Source organism: Vigna umbellata, chromosome 1 (genome assembly GCF_029865625.1).
Source record: "Vigna umbellata cultivar VRB3 chromosome 1, Vumbellata_1.0, whole genome shotgun sequence".
Taxonomy (NCBI): domain Eukaryota; kingdom Viridiplantae; phylum Streptophyta; class Magnoliopsida; order Fabales; family Fabaceae; genus Vigna; species Vigna umbellata.
The window spans coordinates 28,433,861-28,450,323 of NC_142165.1; the positions used below are offsets into that span (position 1 = coordinate 28,433,861).

The 16,463-nt window shown below is 36.3% G+C and overlaps 2 protein-coding genes across 2 annotated transcripts; one reads left to right on the forward strand and one right to left on the reverse strand.

Annotated features, from left to right (window-relative positions):
- Positions 1 to 873: 873 nt before the first annotated feature.
- On the reverse strand, positions 874 to 6,608 carry LOC148205071 (uncharacterized). The gene is made up of 2 exons (XM_088102596.1): positions 6,025 to 6,608; positions 874 to 1,670 (listed from the first exon to the last, which is right to left on the reverse strand). The coding sequence occupies exons 1-2, from the start codon at positions 6,479 to 6,481 to the stop codon at positions 1,165 to 1,167; spliced, it is 963 nt and encodes a 320-aa protein (XP_087958722.1). The 5' UTR covers positions 6,482 to 6,608; the 3' UTR covers positions 874 to 1,164.
- Positions 6,609 to 13,928: 7,320 nt separating this feature from the next.
- LOC148205072 (uncharacterized) lies at positions 13,929 to 15,871 on the forward strand. The gene is made up of 4 exons (XM_088101376.1): positions 13,929 to 14,005; positions 14,420 to 14,512; positions 15,266 to 15,596; positions 15,689 to 15,871. The coding sequence occupies exons 1-4, from the start codon at positions 13,929 to 13,931 to the stop codon at positions 15,869 to 15,871; spliced, it is 684 nt and encodes a 227-aa protein (XP_087957502.1).
- Positions 15,872 to 16,463: the final 592 nt, after the last annotated feature.

Here is a 16,463-nt window from a genome sequence, read left to right on the forward strand (position 1 = left end):
TTTTGAACAAACCACAAATCTCTTATTCTAACAACTAGTTTCAACTATCTTCCTATCGATATCCTTGATCATGTCAAATTTATTGGTAATTTCTGGACAACTAGTACAACACAAATAAAAATTTAATATTTATTAGAGTTTAAAACTTAACAAAATAGCTTTGTAAAACTTAACAAACACCTTAACTTAAGTAGGAAAACATAAGTGCATAAAGTTTTGAATAGTTATAAAATACAAATACCTTTAGGATTGAAAATGCATAACCTCACCTTACAATTCAAATCGCAAAAACTTAATACCCTCTTCATCTCAGAAGTGGGAAATGCAAAATTATCTTTAACCCAACCAATAACAAAGCATTTAATAGAAAAAATAATGGCAAAAGTATAAAAAAACACACTTGAACGTAGATGGAATTAGCTCAAAAGAATATAAAGTTAAAAAAATCCTAACAAAGTAACATGTGCTCATCATTCCAGGAAGTATTAGGATAAAATCAATAGTAGTTTGTTATTATATATGTTAGACATACCTAAGTAGATAAGAATGAATCCATCAATACCACAATTTCTACATGTTGTTCAACCTATATATATATATATATATATATATATATATATATATATATATATATATATATATATATATATATATTATTGACAACATTTTTATTTCATCTTTCTACGGTATCTTTATATAATAACTAAAATGTTTTTTCCAATGATAATAATAATAAAAAAGGAAATTTGAGAGCTTAAATAAATTATATTCTCTTTATAGATAAATTAAATTTACTTTTGTATTATATGACAAAATGTTTAAATTATTATATTTAACTAACCATATTTACAAATAATTTTAAATATATAAATCTTGATTGTCAATTTAAATAATTCATAATAACATGTCTCCATGTCTTACATTTTACAGATTCCATGTATCAAACTATCCGTGTCAATGTTGTATCGGAGTCAGGATTAGTATCCATGCTACATATAGGTTAAAACAGTACACAAATGTCTTGTTAAGCTGTATTTTACTTTCGCAACAGCAATGAGTTAAGACAACTACATTAGCATAAGGCAGCAGCATTCTTTCCTATGCCTAAGTAATATTTTTTGCTAACAAGGGCAGAAAATAGTGTTGTAGAGAACATTGTAATGCTCATTTACACTCTTGGAGAATATCACATAGTTGCTTGAGGGTGTTGGAGAAATCTCCAAGGCTTGTTATGAGTTTGTCCCCTTGGCGTCTTGTAAAGTCAGTACAGGAATCCTCTACATTCTTAGAGTCACCTCCCTTATAGTCTGTTGCTGATTTAGTAGCAATTGCTTCAATCTCCACTGCCAAGTCTTGCAATTTCAGAGTCAATGTTTCCTGATTTTCTTCTCTGCTAATTGCTATCTTTTCTACAGTGATTGGCTTTGGCCTTTCAGTATGGTTTTCATGAAGCTCTACTTTGAGACTCTTTGGTGATATTCCCGAATGCTTTGGAGGCCTTTCTGTAGTACATTTCAACTTAGGTCTTGATTCTAGGTAGTCTTTCAAATATTCGTCTTCTGAATGATCATCCTCATGCTCTTCTTCATGGCTGTCCTCGTGCCTTTGTTCCAGTTTGGGCTTTTGAATACGGTGTCTGAACTTACTTCGTTGCCCTTTTCTTTTGGACCCTATTCAATGAATTCACAAAAATTCATCAGTTTGGAAACTCACAAGGTAATGCTCCAAAAGGGATAAATAGAAAAGTGGGGAAAAAGGAAGAAGAAACATGTGAAATTTTACGGTGTTGATCAAAACAGTTCCTCGTGCTATACATTAATTTTCACAAAAAAAGAACAAATTAAGAAAAATTGGTGCCAATATTGACAATTACTACCACTTAACTATAAGAGTAAGAATGATCATTTTATATTTAAACTGCATAAGACAACCAATGAAAGGCTAAAATATTCTCAACTCTCCATATGTATCAATCGTAATTAATAAAAATATTTATGCTCAATTACAACTTGTAGGAATCAGAATTTTCTTCTCTCAACTTGCTCTGCCTTTGTGTTAAAAATGGAAAAAAACCAAATCAAATATCATATAAAGACTCTTGTGTCGTATGAGATGTGTGCCATTCTTCCTTTTATTGTATTTTCATTCAACGAAAAATTCAATGTTATGTCTCCAAACTTATTGAACAAGTACTTGGTCCAAGTGAAACTAAACTCAATTTTCTTAAACCGGATATATCATAAACCTTCTGAGTTGTAAAAAATGTGATTGAAAGGAAAGACTCTACTAAAGAGGAGCAACCAAGTACTTCTAAGGAGATTAGCCATCCACGAAGTAATATCTATATTTTGTACCAATAAAATGTGTACCAACCTACTCCCAAACAGAAGTACACTCTGATTACCACAGATGTTGGAATCAAAACCAAAATGAAAATAGATCAACCACTTGATCAATTGAGTAAAGCAAGGAAAGCAACTAAGAAACTGAAAGGTTTACTGTTTACTTAGCCCCATATATGGAGGCCCAAAGGACTATAAATATAAACATATGCTAAAGGAAGTATCATTTAGTTCTCTTCACTCATAAATATTTTGTGTTTCTCCTTATTTGAGCATCGGAGAGTCTTCTACAAGTGAACCTCCATTTGGTGCTCAAATTTTACCACCAAAGCTCATTTCTTAGTAGCCACAACTCGGGAAAGAGATTTGTTCCACAACATCTCTTACAACTCTCCACATTTAGTAAGACTATCTGGTGTCTATTATGGAGCCCAATGAAAGTTTTGATTTAGCTGAGATAATGATGGCAAGGAGGAGCATGATACCGTTCATCATTGGAAGAAGGTTGTTTGCAAGAGACCTCACCAAGGTATTGGGCACATCATACAAGTAAGAGAAATAGGATTTGGTGGCTGAGCTGTGTGCTCTAAAGAAGCAACTTCAAGGACATCAAAGGTGGATAACAAGTCTCCTAGAGGTCTCATGTGAAAGGAGCACCAAGAATTCAGCACCCTCTTAGAAGACTTTTGTTTAGAGATAGTAGTCAACACTTGATATCATCATACAACTCCACCTTCTAAAATATACAACCACAATCTTGTTTCCCCAACCTTATATAATCTCTCCTCCAATGTCTCGATTGCTTTCAACATCTGCAAACATCTTTAGGATCAACGTTTGTCTTCTTCGACCCTTTAACCATCTTGTCAATCTTGAAGACCACTAATGTAGAGGATGATCATCTTTTACACTCTTAGATGCTTTGAGGTGAAGCTCACTAGAAGAGAGGGTAAACTTAACCTCTACAAGCGTGATGCAGTCCTTCCTTACACTCAGAACCCACCCAGTTCTTGTACAACAGTGTGAGAAAGGTAAATAGAATCATTGTTACATCCTCGTCTTCGACTTTCACGTTAATGGCTTGGAGCTCCATCAAAATTGAATTGAGATCATCAAGATGGACGTTGAATGGCATATGCTCTGTCATACAGATCCCAAACAACTTCTTGTTCAACAAAAGTTCGTCACAAATGGACTATGTCATAAAGAGCTTCTTCAACTTTAGCCACAACATTGTTAAGATCTTCTCTTTTGCAACAACACAAAGAACCTATCTCAAAATGACAAAAGTGTCATCGAATAAGAATTTTCTCCATCTACTCCAGAACTTGCCTCTCTTTGCTAGATGCTTTAAAATGTGGCACAGACACCCCTTGTTCCTTGAGCAAGATTCACATCTTAATTCTACGCCAGTAGAAATTGTTCTTCCCATTGATCATCTCGTTCTTGGATGTGATACTTATCTTCTTACAAAAACTTATCAAAAACACTAAACAAGATCAAAGTTGGCTCTAATACCAGTCTCTTGTGAATCAAGTGCCAAAATGAGCCCAGAATACAATGAAAGAAACAATACTGGTTAACCAACTAGAGACACAGAACAAAGAGCATGCATAACAACATAAAGATGAAGAATTATCTCGTTTAGCAACCAAATAAGCTTTACAAATGGTTACTTTGTTGTATAACCGCAACAAGTACAAGTTACCCTTATATAGAACAACAAAAAGGTGATACACAGAGACAACTGCCTGACATAATTGAACATATACAACAGACCAATGGTTTACCAAATGACGTAACATTGAGTCATTAGACTGACCACCTACTAAGAGACGATATTACAACTATCAAACACAGCACCCTAGAGATAGCTCAATACACTAAAAGACCATAATGCTTTCAGATTTCCTTCTGTTGATTCCAAATTCCATCCCAGGCCCAAATTTTTGGTTGCATGACAACCTCTACCCAATGATGGATTAAAACTCTAAATCCAAGCTTCTCATTAAGATGAACGCCTAATTCAACAACCACTATGCACAAGCTCCATTGATGGCCCAATTTGAGTCACCACTATCAATCCAAGCCTAGATATAGTATTTCATGTAAATGTGTTCAATAATGCAACAAGCTCCATGCCGTTGAGGCCAATCTGGCATCTTCCATGAAAGGGCAAAGATCTTCCATCATAATATTCCTGCTGAGAGACCCAGTGACCCATTAAAGGTGTTGGTGCAACCTGTCAGCGAACCCTGCATCAATCATTCTTTTTCCCCCATCTTATTATTGTCATGATGGGACAGAGTGAAAATCGGCCTTCTCAATCCATTTTCAGAATAGTGCCAATCCACCCAATCATGTTCTTTTTCAAAAGGCGAGGATGGGTGCTTGGCCAACCCTAGATCTGAAGTGCACATTCATCAATAGGTGGGGAGTGGATACTTAGCCACCCCTAGTTCCTATAAAAAACATCCAGCTTACAGTTCTACCACTAAGTATTAACTGACTAATTAAATTCCATGGTTTGTTCATTATCTTTTACTAAGGAAAAAAAATAAATTAGGATCAAAACAAGTTTATCCTTAAATATCCCCTCAATATCTCTTAATGAGTTTTCAGTCATTAATGAGCTCTCTAAATCAACCAAGGCCCCTAAGCCTACTTTCACCAAACTAAACATTTAACATTGACAATAGGCTTCCATTAAGTTTTATACAATTACCAGTCAACAACACTACCATCTGGAAATTATAGGTTTCTTAAGAGCACGGGAGTGCATTTAAAATAGCCCACCAACCAAATATGCATTAATAAAGACAAATTAAGTTGTAAGACTGGTTAGTCGAAAGCCTCCTCTAACATCCCCCTTCCATGCCAGCACAAAGAACTTACCCATATGGCCACAAATACATGAACATGCTCAATTAGGCATATCTACGAGAACCATCAGTCAATTGCTATTAGCCATGATACAAAGCATAAATTTCGTATTTCAACACTCCATGTTTAAATGCATTGAATCAAACTACTTAGTCAACCAATCACCATAACAAAGATTGTAGCAATCATATTCACACCAAACTTAAACTGTCATATATGGTAAGTTCAAAGAACATGAATAAATCAATACATAAAAGATCTTTTACACTGTTATCCAATCACAAATTATTTGTAGCAATCATATTCACACCAAACTTAAACTGTCATATATGGTAAGTTCAAAGAACATGAATAATCAATACATAAAGATCTTTTACACTGTTATCCAATCACAAATTATTGTGTATAATAAAGTATATGAAATATAAAAATGAGTTGAATTTTATAATTTAGTTTAAGGATAATTTTTATATGGCCATGTAAAAACTTTTAATGGTAGTGCATACACTTCACTAAAACTTGAGTACAATATGTAAGTATAACTATTTTTATTGGTCAACCAATTAAACATCACCCCCACACAGTACATACGACTTCTTTAAACTAATTATTAAAAAATTAATGATCCTTTCATACATATCAATTAGTGATTGGATGAGCATCTGAAAAATCATAACACTCTTCTAACAATTCTTAAATTATATACAGTTTCAGAAAAGAAAATAACCGGTTAACAATAGTAGGCGAGTCATTCTTCTAATAACACAACGACAAAGTTCACAGAAAAATTAGAACGTACCAATTTCCACGGTCTCGTCACGCGCCTCGTTCCCTGCTTCGGTATCGCTCTCGGGATCAGCCATGCCCCGCTCCTCACGCGCCCTAACAACGCGTTCGACGGCCTCAAACAATTCGTAATCGAAATTCGTCGGTAACTTGCCTCCAGCGGTGGCGGTTCCCTTGAAGCGGTCGTAGTCAGAGAGCAACGCATGCCACTTGCGGCGGCACTGCGCGAGGTTGCGCTGCACGTCCAAGGCCATGCAGTTCTGGGCGATGATGTTCCACTGCTGATAGGAGGAGAGCGCGACGGAACAGTCGGCTTCCACCGCAGCGACTTCGTTCACCAGAATGAGAGACTCGATGACGCTCCAATCCGGAGCCGCTTGGGAGCGCGTGCATCGAAAGGCGCCAGCCGAACCTGAATCGTCGTCATCGTCGTAAATCTTCGTTTCTTTTTGCCCTCGATTCGTTCCCATGTAGAAACCAGAAAAGGAAGCTCGACGAGAAGGGGGAGGTGCTTTGTGGCTTTGCACTAATCATGTCCGAAACCCTCTCACAGATTCTTGCTAAAAACGTGTCGCATTATTAATCTAGGCTCATTTTAAGAAATGTTATTGTGCTGTGAAAATCCATATTTAGTTATTACAAACTGAGATGTTTTCAGATCAGTTTTAAATGCAATAAATTAAAAAATATATAAGCATTTATGAAAGTGTAATTATTTGAAGTTAGAATATATTATTAGGCTTGATTATATTTTTTATTCAATTCTTTTTTCAATATGTAATTTTTTCTTTTAATTTTTTAAGTAATTTTGATCTTTATATTTTTTTTCGAAGTCTATAAGTTAATTCAATTTTTGTTATGTAATTTTGGTTTCCATATTATACTAAAACCATATCATACTTGTGGTCAAACATGTTTGTCCACTACAATTTAGATAAATTTGATAACAGGTGTATTTATGGAAAGCACTCCATATAAAAGAAATTTTAAGAAAACAAAATCAAAAGTTTTTACTCTAAAAAATTTCTTGGTAAAGAATTTTGCAAAAATTATTCTCTCCACTAAAAAGAAAAGAAAGAAAAAAAAGGTGTGTTATACATAGAATAAGAGATCTTATTAATTAATGTATAGTCCTTAATATTGTATAATATAGTTTAATTACTATTTTGATCCTTTATTTTGGATTTGATTCATTTTGATTTTAATATTTTTTTTTCAATTCTCATTATGTTAAATGTGTCAGCTGCTGAAAATGACATGTGAAAGGGAGGATAGATGTATCAAATAAAGAAATTGTTCTGGCGTTTAGTTTCAAAGACGTTATTCTCATGCTTGAGTTTTACTCTTTACATGACCATTCGGTCATGTTCACATATAGGGAGTAGTCTTCCTTTTGGTCTTGTTCAGAGGTTATGCTACGCTTTTCTGTTCGATTGTACTTAATGGTGGTGATTGTTTTACTGTTCGGCGTAATTTTACTTCAATATATTATGGATGAAAAAGTATGTTGGTATTATATTTCAAGATGGTATGAGAGAGAATTCCAAGGAGGAATGTCTCGGTGTATGGTTATTGAATTGGTAAAGTATGAATATGGAGAATGAAATTCACAGCGTTCATCCTGAAATTCTAATGATTACCAATTCTCAAGTAGAGATGGGTAAGTCATAATGTGAGAATGGCAGGAGGTCCTAATCTAGAGGGGATCTGGGCGAGGTATGACAAACTAACCTCGGGTGGGAGTTGAGGGGTTTCCAGTTACTACACCACCTGGGTGCAAGGACGACCCCAAGCTACATATTCATACAATCTGGATGGTCAAGTAAAGTGGTCGGTCATTGCATGTATATTATGTTCGGTCTTTGTCTGAAATGTATGTTGATGATTTTATAAATGCTCGATTGAATATATGATTGTGTATTTGTTTATGTTATTATGATTCATTAAATTACACTAGCTTACCCTACTTTTACTGTCTTGTCTTATGTTTTCCGTTCAGTCATCTTTTCTTTTGCAATGATCATCCTGTGGATGTGAACAGAAGGTGATGCTTGGTTGTTGGAGCAGGCTTGGAAAGGCGATAACCCTACAGTCTAGTTAGGACCATTCGATCATCAGACTTAGTATATCTTTTGTAAACCTTTCGGTTTATATAGGGTGTTGTATAACCGTTCGATTTGTTCATATGTTTTCTATCGGAACTATTTATTAAAAGTTTTTAAATTTATGGTTATTTTAGGATAACTATAAGTTAATTTTATTTCCTACAACTATTCTATTTTATTGTAAATGTAAGAACTCTTAAATATAATTTACAGCTATATTTTTGGATGTAAAAAAATGGATTTAATTTCATCAGTTATTTTGTTTCAAAGATGTTAAAGAGAATCTCGAGTTGGTTATTTGTAACGAAGACATGTTAATATATTAGTTTTTTATATATTTTTTTAATTTTTTCTGATTTTTTTTCTTTTCTTTTCTAAATTCTCAAAACCCTTGAATCCCTTAATTTCCACTCGTAATGTCATTATCAATTGGTATACACCAACAAAATTTTTAATTGAAATACATAAAAAAACACTGAAAAGAAGTGAATTCTATTTTCTACAACTTTTCACAAAAATTATATGAAGAGATTTCAAAGGATTGTTGAATAAAGTTATTTTTCAAACAATGTTATAAAAATGTTAATAAAAGTTTTTAAGAAAGGAAAACAATAAAACATAATTTTTATACTGGTTCACTCAAACTTAAGGTACATCTTCTCTCTTAATAACTCTTAAGGGATTTCACTAATCTTTTCCAAATTACACGAGTTTTGCCTCTTTAGGATTTAAGTGAGTATTCTCACCACTCTTGGTTTAGAAGTATTATTACCACTATTGATCCCCTAGTTAATCCTGACTAGTTCGAGTACTATAAATCATTCCTAGTTCCCTTAGTCAACACGACTAGTCCGAGTTCTCATTAAATCTTTTGAACGTTAATAAACATTAGACAGTTCAAGACATTTTATCATTTGTCATTTTATTAATAAATGCATCATTTTGTTAGACATGCAACATGTATAATCATCAGACAGTATAAGCATAAGATGGTTTTTCTAAGGCTATAGCGTTTACCGTCACTTACCAAACGATGTTTTCTTTTAGAAAGTTTTACTTGATATAACATTATATTGAATAAAGACTTTGTTTAACCTTAGTGTTATACAAGAGATAAACTTTTATTTTTATAAGACGTTAGTTTGTTCTGCTCATATAATATGTTAGATAAATTCAATGAGATACTTTCATTCATACGTTGTCTATGATTTTTTGTTTCATTTAAACAGTTTTGTCTAAAAAATGCTATTTATAATCTTGACTTCAGACGTTATAAAATATTTCTTCATTAAACTCTACTACTTTAAACAACTTTTCACTTTTAACCATTCATAGATGTTAGGATACTCTTGAACGACGTTTCCTAACATTTGACACTATCATGAGTAATATTTTAGACATTCTTCTTAGACGTTCTATTACATAAGTTCGAAAAATATTTTCTTTCCTTAGACGATTTTCTTTATGGGTAATATGTCATTGATTGTTATTTGATAAACTTCAAAACTCCGGTTGTTGGACATTCTAGTTTTGTCTCAACATTAACATCCTTAGAGGAATTCAAACGTATTTCTTTCATAGATAAGATTTCGATCCTACCTACTTTACCAAATTTAGCAAGTGAAGGTTCACCGACCTCTACAAGCAACAAGGCATCAATACCTTATGTTAGATTGAAGGGTGCCTCCCTAGTGGTGTCGTGCGGTGAGCAACGACACACCTACAAGACTTCGGGAAACTCGTTCACCTAAGCTCCTTTTGCTTATCCTAAACATCGTTTAACTCGGCCACTATTGTTTTGCCGACCTCTTCTACTTGGCCCTTCATTTGAGGATGCTCGACTACGTTGGTAACATGATTGATGCCTAAGTTCTTACAAAACTCAATCAATATCTTGTCAATGATGTAACGCCCCGACAACTTACAGGGAATATTGATTGCCCCCACACATCAACACGAGGCTTTCCAATGTGCTTTGTCCTCACTCGCACACTTTTCGGGAAAACTTCCCAGAAGGTCACCCATCCCTAAATTACTCCAGGCTAAGCACGCTTAACCATGGAGTAATTTAGGGATGGGTGACCTTCTGGGAAGTTTTCCCAGAAAGTGTGCGAGTGAGGACAAAACACATTGGAAAGCCTCGTGTTGATGTGTGAGGGCAGTCAATATTCCCTGTAAGTTGTTGGGGCGTTACAAGTGGTATCAGAGCCTAGCCTCTCCTAGTACGGTGTGGTTCGAGGACGAACCATGCGAAAGCTGTTGGGTATGTGACACTCGGGCACTAACGAGGGCGGGGAGTGATCGCCGGTGCAAGAGGCACAAACAAACAAAGAGCGGCTCCTGGTAGGCTTCTAGTTGAAGGGACACATGGATGAATCGAACATACACCGGAATAAGAGGGATCTAGAGACTATATAGGTATGGGAGTATACAGTTGAAGGATAGCTTAAAGAGATTGATAAGGCTACTCATATCACCAAAATGCATTTGTTTTCGGTAGCCTAACCCATAAGAACTCCATGGTTAAGCGTGCTTAGCCTGGAGTAATTTAGGGATGGGTGACCTTCTGGTAAGTTTTCCCAGAAAGTGTGCGAGTAAGGACAAAGCACATTGGAAAGCCTCGTGATGATGCGTGGGGGCAGTCAATATTCCCTGTAAGTTGTCGGGGTGTTACAAATGAACTTCCCGTCATTATCATTTATGACTATGCAAGATAGACCAAAGCTCTTCCTCCACCCATTTGGTGAAGTAGTCAATGGCGACTAACGTGAATTTATTTTGAGTTCGACCAATCGAGAAAGGTCCGACAATGTCTAGAAGTACGATCTCAACCACTAAGTTATCGTGCATAGAGCTAACATTACCTTTTCAATCTACCAATAGTCCATTTCAGCATCCTACAATACCCTATCGATACAATAGGCCAGTTTCTACTCAAGGGCCTCTTGTACCAAAGCAACACTTATGGCTTCAACAATGATGACCTTGTATAACTACAATTAGTCTCCCGCGATTGGTTGGGCCATGAGGGGCAAGCTGACTACTATGGTTTTCTTCATCACCTTCGAGATGAGATTTATTTTCTCTTCCAACTTGGGGATAAACCTCAAGAGAGAAGTCATGTATCCCACTAGCCTCTACACCTCTTTCAAATTTTGCAGACTCCTCATCTCCATGATGACGGTGCACTTGTCCAAATTCTCCTTAATACCTCGTGCAATTAGCATGAAACCTAAACTTGCTCACTCTAACACGAAAAGTACATTTGAAGGGGTTCCACCACATGTTGTAGCGCCTAACTTGGTTAAATACCTATTTCAAGTCTTTGACATGCTCCTCAATGGATTGAGATCTCACCATCAACATAGACCTCCATATAACAACTTATTTGACAATAGAAGATCTTGTCCATGAGGCGTTGGTATGTGGCATTGACATTCTTTAGACCGAACAACATAACATCGAACAATAGTTTGCCCGCTCGGTGATGAAAATTGTTTAATCCTTGTTTAGATGATACATGGGTATTTGATTATATTCGAAGTAAGCATATAGAAAATTAAGGATTTCATAGCTCGACGTGCCATCAATCAATCCATCAATGCTTGAGAAAGGATAAACATCCTTTAGGCACACTTTGTTTAGGTTAATGAAGCTAGTGCACATCATCCACTAACCACTTGGTTTTTTTTACCATCACCACATATGCAAGCCATGTTGTGTATCTAACTTTTCGAGTGAAGTCAACCTCTTCCAACTACTTGACCTTAGCTTCAACGACCATTCTCCTCTCCTCACCCTTGCGGTGCTTCTTATGTGCAACTAATCAAACATTTTCTGGAAAGAGTCAACTTATTGGACATCACGCTAAGGTGAATGTCTGACATATCAACACTTGTCCATGCAAATAGGTCATTGTTGGACTTTAGCACTCTTGCCACGACTTACTCTTGCTCATAACTTAGGTTGCTACCCATATTGCTTGTTAGATCATCTTGTTTCCCTATATTCAACTTCTTAACTTCTCCTTGTGACTCTATTTTTTCCTTCGTGTTGGAACGAGGGTCCAGGTCAGCCATGACCACTTCATATTGTTGGGCCTTGTGCAATAGAATGTATGACATCACCTTGAGTCTTGTTGCATAACACTCTCATATAAATTTTTGATCTACATGCATCGTGCATATCGTTCCTTATCAGAAGAGAACTTCATCACCAAATGAGGTGTGAAGACTATGACGCCAGAGATCTAGATAACCCAGGGTGTCCACTTGTTCTCTAAAGAACCTAAGGATTTGCTCATTGTATGGGACAATAAAGTCCTCGAAATGGTCCATTTTAAAGAATGTCTTCCAGTATAAGATGTTGACTGAACTCCCTCGGTCGATAAAGACTTTGCTCACCCATAGTGGGCTATCTAGTAATGATCACCATCGGGTAATCCTAGTTAGGATATACGTGAATGTGATATGTGGCATAATCCTTGACTTTTTATCAATGAGGTGGACGATGTTTAGGGCTCAAATATGTCTTTTCCTCGTAGATGTTGACAATTTGCCTCCCATGAACCCTCATAAGATTTTATTTGATATGTTCTAAGTGAGTGGTCTCTACTTCTGCTTCTGCTTTTGCCTCGATGCTTGAAGTGTTCTCTATGGTACTCTATTCTTGAAGTATGATGAGAACTTCTCTCAAGGCTATGCTTGCGCGATGGGCTTCTTTCCTCCTACTCGACTATAACATACCCCTTGAGGTAACATACTCAGATCAACTTTTCAATTTTATCATGAAGGGTGGTCTAATCCTTTGTGGTATGCCCTATATTTTTGTGTTACATGCAATGTTTGTTGGTGTCGATGCCTCAAGGAGTGACCTTCTTCCTCTAAGGCGGTATTAAGTAGGCACTTGGAGCCTTTTCAAGTATCTTGGCTCAAAGCGTGTGTTTGTTTGTATGGATTTCACTGTAGCCAGTGATTAGCGAAGACGAAATTGTAGATGAAGCCGTGTTCGCTTCCGTCGATTTGCGAGGATGGATATGAGTGAATTTGCGGGATACCTGAATATATGGTCACTCGCATATATGCGAAGATTTGCGCTGATTGTGAATAAAATATCATAATACCAGCAGAGGCAAGAGAAAAATAACATATTGGATTCTTACTTTGAATAATCGATTCCAGAGAAAATATATAATAATGCACGTTAATCTGAGACATTGCTTCGTACATCACGAGTATGTTACTGTGGCTGGGTGGCTTTTTCTTATCTGCTCAGTAGTGCATTTTGTTCACTTTCACAGGCCAAATACATAATGCTTTGGCAGGATACGAATGCAGAGATTCGATTCTCTGGTTCTGTGGTTTGACACAACTACACAAGCCTTCATAGCCTTCACAGCCAACACAGGAAAGATTCCTAACAATACAGTGTAGGGTTTGAAATTCAAACAACTTTGAAGACCGTAGACCATTTATTAAAATGAGGCTTGGTTGGTGTATGTTTGGTTTGTGTCTTAAGTGCAAGTTGGTTCGTGTATTAGTTGAGCTCAATATATCTCATCCCTACTTGTCCTTCATTGTTCTTGAGTTGTTTATTTTGGTTTAGAAGTGTCAGTTCTTGTGTGCTTAGTGCATTGACGAGCGGAGGTGCATTGTATAGAACAGGTTAGTAAATGTAGTTGTAAGGTTTGTTCAATTTTTGCAGGTTGGAGGCACGAATGTAGCGTTTTGATATAGACCACGAATGAAGAGTGGTGTGTGGTGATCGTGGACCTTGGTTGCTGCCATTAGAAGAAGATGAAGATGCATTGAAGATGGGCAACGAAAGGTTGAAGCACGAAGAGCAGATGAAGATGGAGAAGCAAAGGTTGAAGACGAAGATTGAAGATCCGTTTGTAGATGTTATATCCGGTTCCATTTAGCAGAAAAAAAAATTGGAATGAGTGTATTCGGTTACGGGGACTGCGTATTCGGTTACGCTGCAAAGTTATACGAATGGTGGGTGGTGTATTTGGTTCTTGAAGGTTGTATTCGGTTACAGGTTTTTGGGTGAGCGTGGTCCAGAGGTGAATTCGGTTACGAGCTGCGTTATTGTGCTCCACCAAGCTTGATCGTTCTTCCATGCTTCGTCCATTGGGTGATCTGATATATAACATGGTTGGTGTTGAGTCCTCTGGTCAGAACCTTGATGGACATCTACAGGTCCATGAAGCAGTTAATGAAGGAGGCGGAGAACTGATTCGGCCATGGCAGTGGAAGGAGTTCGGTGTATGTCATCACCCCTAATGTTTTCATTGTGTTGCAGGTTGTACGAAGCAAAACTAGAGGCTTGGATAGCTGGTGAAGTTGTTGAAGACGACGGTGGTCGCTGGTGGAGCTGTTCTCAGAGAAGACGACGGTGTTAAGGTGGTGGACATTGATGAGGTTACCATGAACGTAATTGTTGTTTCTGAAAAATGGTCTAACAAGTGATTATAATGTTCCAGGTTATGACATGCAGTGGAGTTGGAGATTGAGAGGAGTTTGATGCATTCGTGAATATCGTGGACTCTTTGCAAAGTTATCCTTGTTTATTGAGATTCGAGTAGGTGATTGTTGTGTTGTATATATGTAAATTGGTCTTTTGTTTTGTTTGTTCATAATGAAAGAAAATTATTATGAGTTCCACTATTTCGTATGTTAAGTAGTTTCTATTCACTTCCATTGGTACTAAAGAGGTGGTTGTGTGTTGCATTAGTACGAAAGAGGTGGTTGTGTGTTGCATTGGTAGGAAAGAGGTGAAAGTAGGGGATTGAGGTGCATGAGGGCAGTGAAGTGGTTCCTTCTTATGTAACATTCAAACTTGTTTTCAAGCTTTTTGTGCATTGAACAACCATTTTGTTATATACTAAACTCATATATTTATGTTTGTAGGTTTTGTTTGTTTTAGAGTGAAACCTTTGTAAGTTGAGATTTGAACTTACCATCTACAAACGCTTAAATAGGTAATCTGATTGGAGAACAAATCCTACTGCTTGGCATTTCTGAAATCATCATTGATCAATCCAGCTTAAACTCTTTATAGGTCTTGAACGTCTTGAAGAGGTAAGTGTTAATCATAAGTTGGGTACAATAAATATATGAATCTGGAATGAGTGGTGCTTATATGTAGCTTTATGATGGGTCCAGAGGCATTTATTAGGATGGGTCTAGAGGCATTTATTAATCTTTGTGAGAGACTAAGATCAACTGGGTTAGTTAAGGACGCCATTCAGTCGATAGTGGAGCAACAAGTTGCTCAATTTCTTCATATAATTGGCCATAATCTTAAGAATCAAAGTGTTGCATTTTTCTTTCATCGATCCGGTTCGACGGTTAGTAGACACTTTCACAATGTCTTGGATGCTATCTTAACTTTGGAATCTGAATTTCTAATTCAACCCTTAGGAAATGAGGTTCATCCATATGTCTTGAACAACAATCGATTTTACCCGTACTTTAAGGTACTCATTTCATCATATTTGTAGTTGTTCTATGATGAAAGGATGCTAACAAATTTTTACTTTTATGATAACTTGTTATTTGTAATGTTTAGGATTGTTTAGGGGCCATAGACGATACTCATGTTCGTTTAAAGGTGACAAGATGTGATGCTCAGAGATTTCGAGGAAGAAAAGATTGGCCAACTCAAAATGTGTTTGCGGCATGTGATTTTGACATGAAATTCACATACATTCTTGCTGGGTGGGAAGGCACTGCATCTGATTCAAGAATTTAAAAAAAATGCTCTTGATCGAGATGATCCGTTGGTTATCCCCCAAGGTCAGTGTCTACATTGCGATGTTGAAGATTTTATTTAGTAGTCACTAATTACCTGTATATGTGCAAAATTGTAGGGAAATACTACCTCGGTGATGCTGAATTTATGTTGAAAAGCACAGTTTTGACTCCATATAGAGGCGTAAGATATCACCTTAAAGAATATACACGTAGAGGACCATAAAATCCACGGGAGTTTTTTAATCATAGAAATTCATTGTTGAGAAATGTTATTGAAAGAACTTTTGGTGTGTTGAAAAAACGATTCCCTATCATTGCAAGTGGCACTAAACCACACTATGGATTGGAGACAATGACAAACATTATATTAGCTTGTTGTATCTTACACAACTTCCTTCGTGACGTGGATAACGATGACTCATTGCTTGATGAAGTTGATAATGAGTTAAATGAAAGGGAAAAGCATAATGTTTCATCATCTCAAGTTAGAGAAGAGGACCATAGGATTGGTAGTAGTATCAGGGATTCTATAGCCGATCATATCTGGCGAGATGATAAAAACTCGTAGTTATTGTATTTTATTGTGTTGT

Coding starts and splice junctions, on each gene's coding strand:
- LOC148205071 (XM_088102596.1), bottom strand. CDS start 6,481: ATGGGAACGAATCGAGGGCAAAAAGAAACGAAGATTTACGACGATGAC. Junction 1,671..6,024: donor TGACGAGACCGTGGAAATTG/GTACGTTCTAAT, acceptor TTCATTGAATAG/GGTCCAAAAGAAAAGGGCAA.
- LOC148205072 (XM_088101376.1), top strand. CDS start 13,929: ATGGGCAACGAAAGGTTGAAGCACGAAGAGCAGATGAAGATGGAGAAG. Junction 14,513..15,265: donor TGTTCTCAGAGAAGACGACG/GTGTTAAGGTGG, acceptor GCTTATATGTAG/CTTTATGATGGGTCCAGAGG. Junction 15,597..15,688: donor GATTTTACCCGTACTTTAAG/GTACTCATTTCA, acceptor TGTAATGTTTAG/GATTGTTTAGGGGCCATAGA.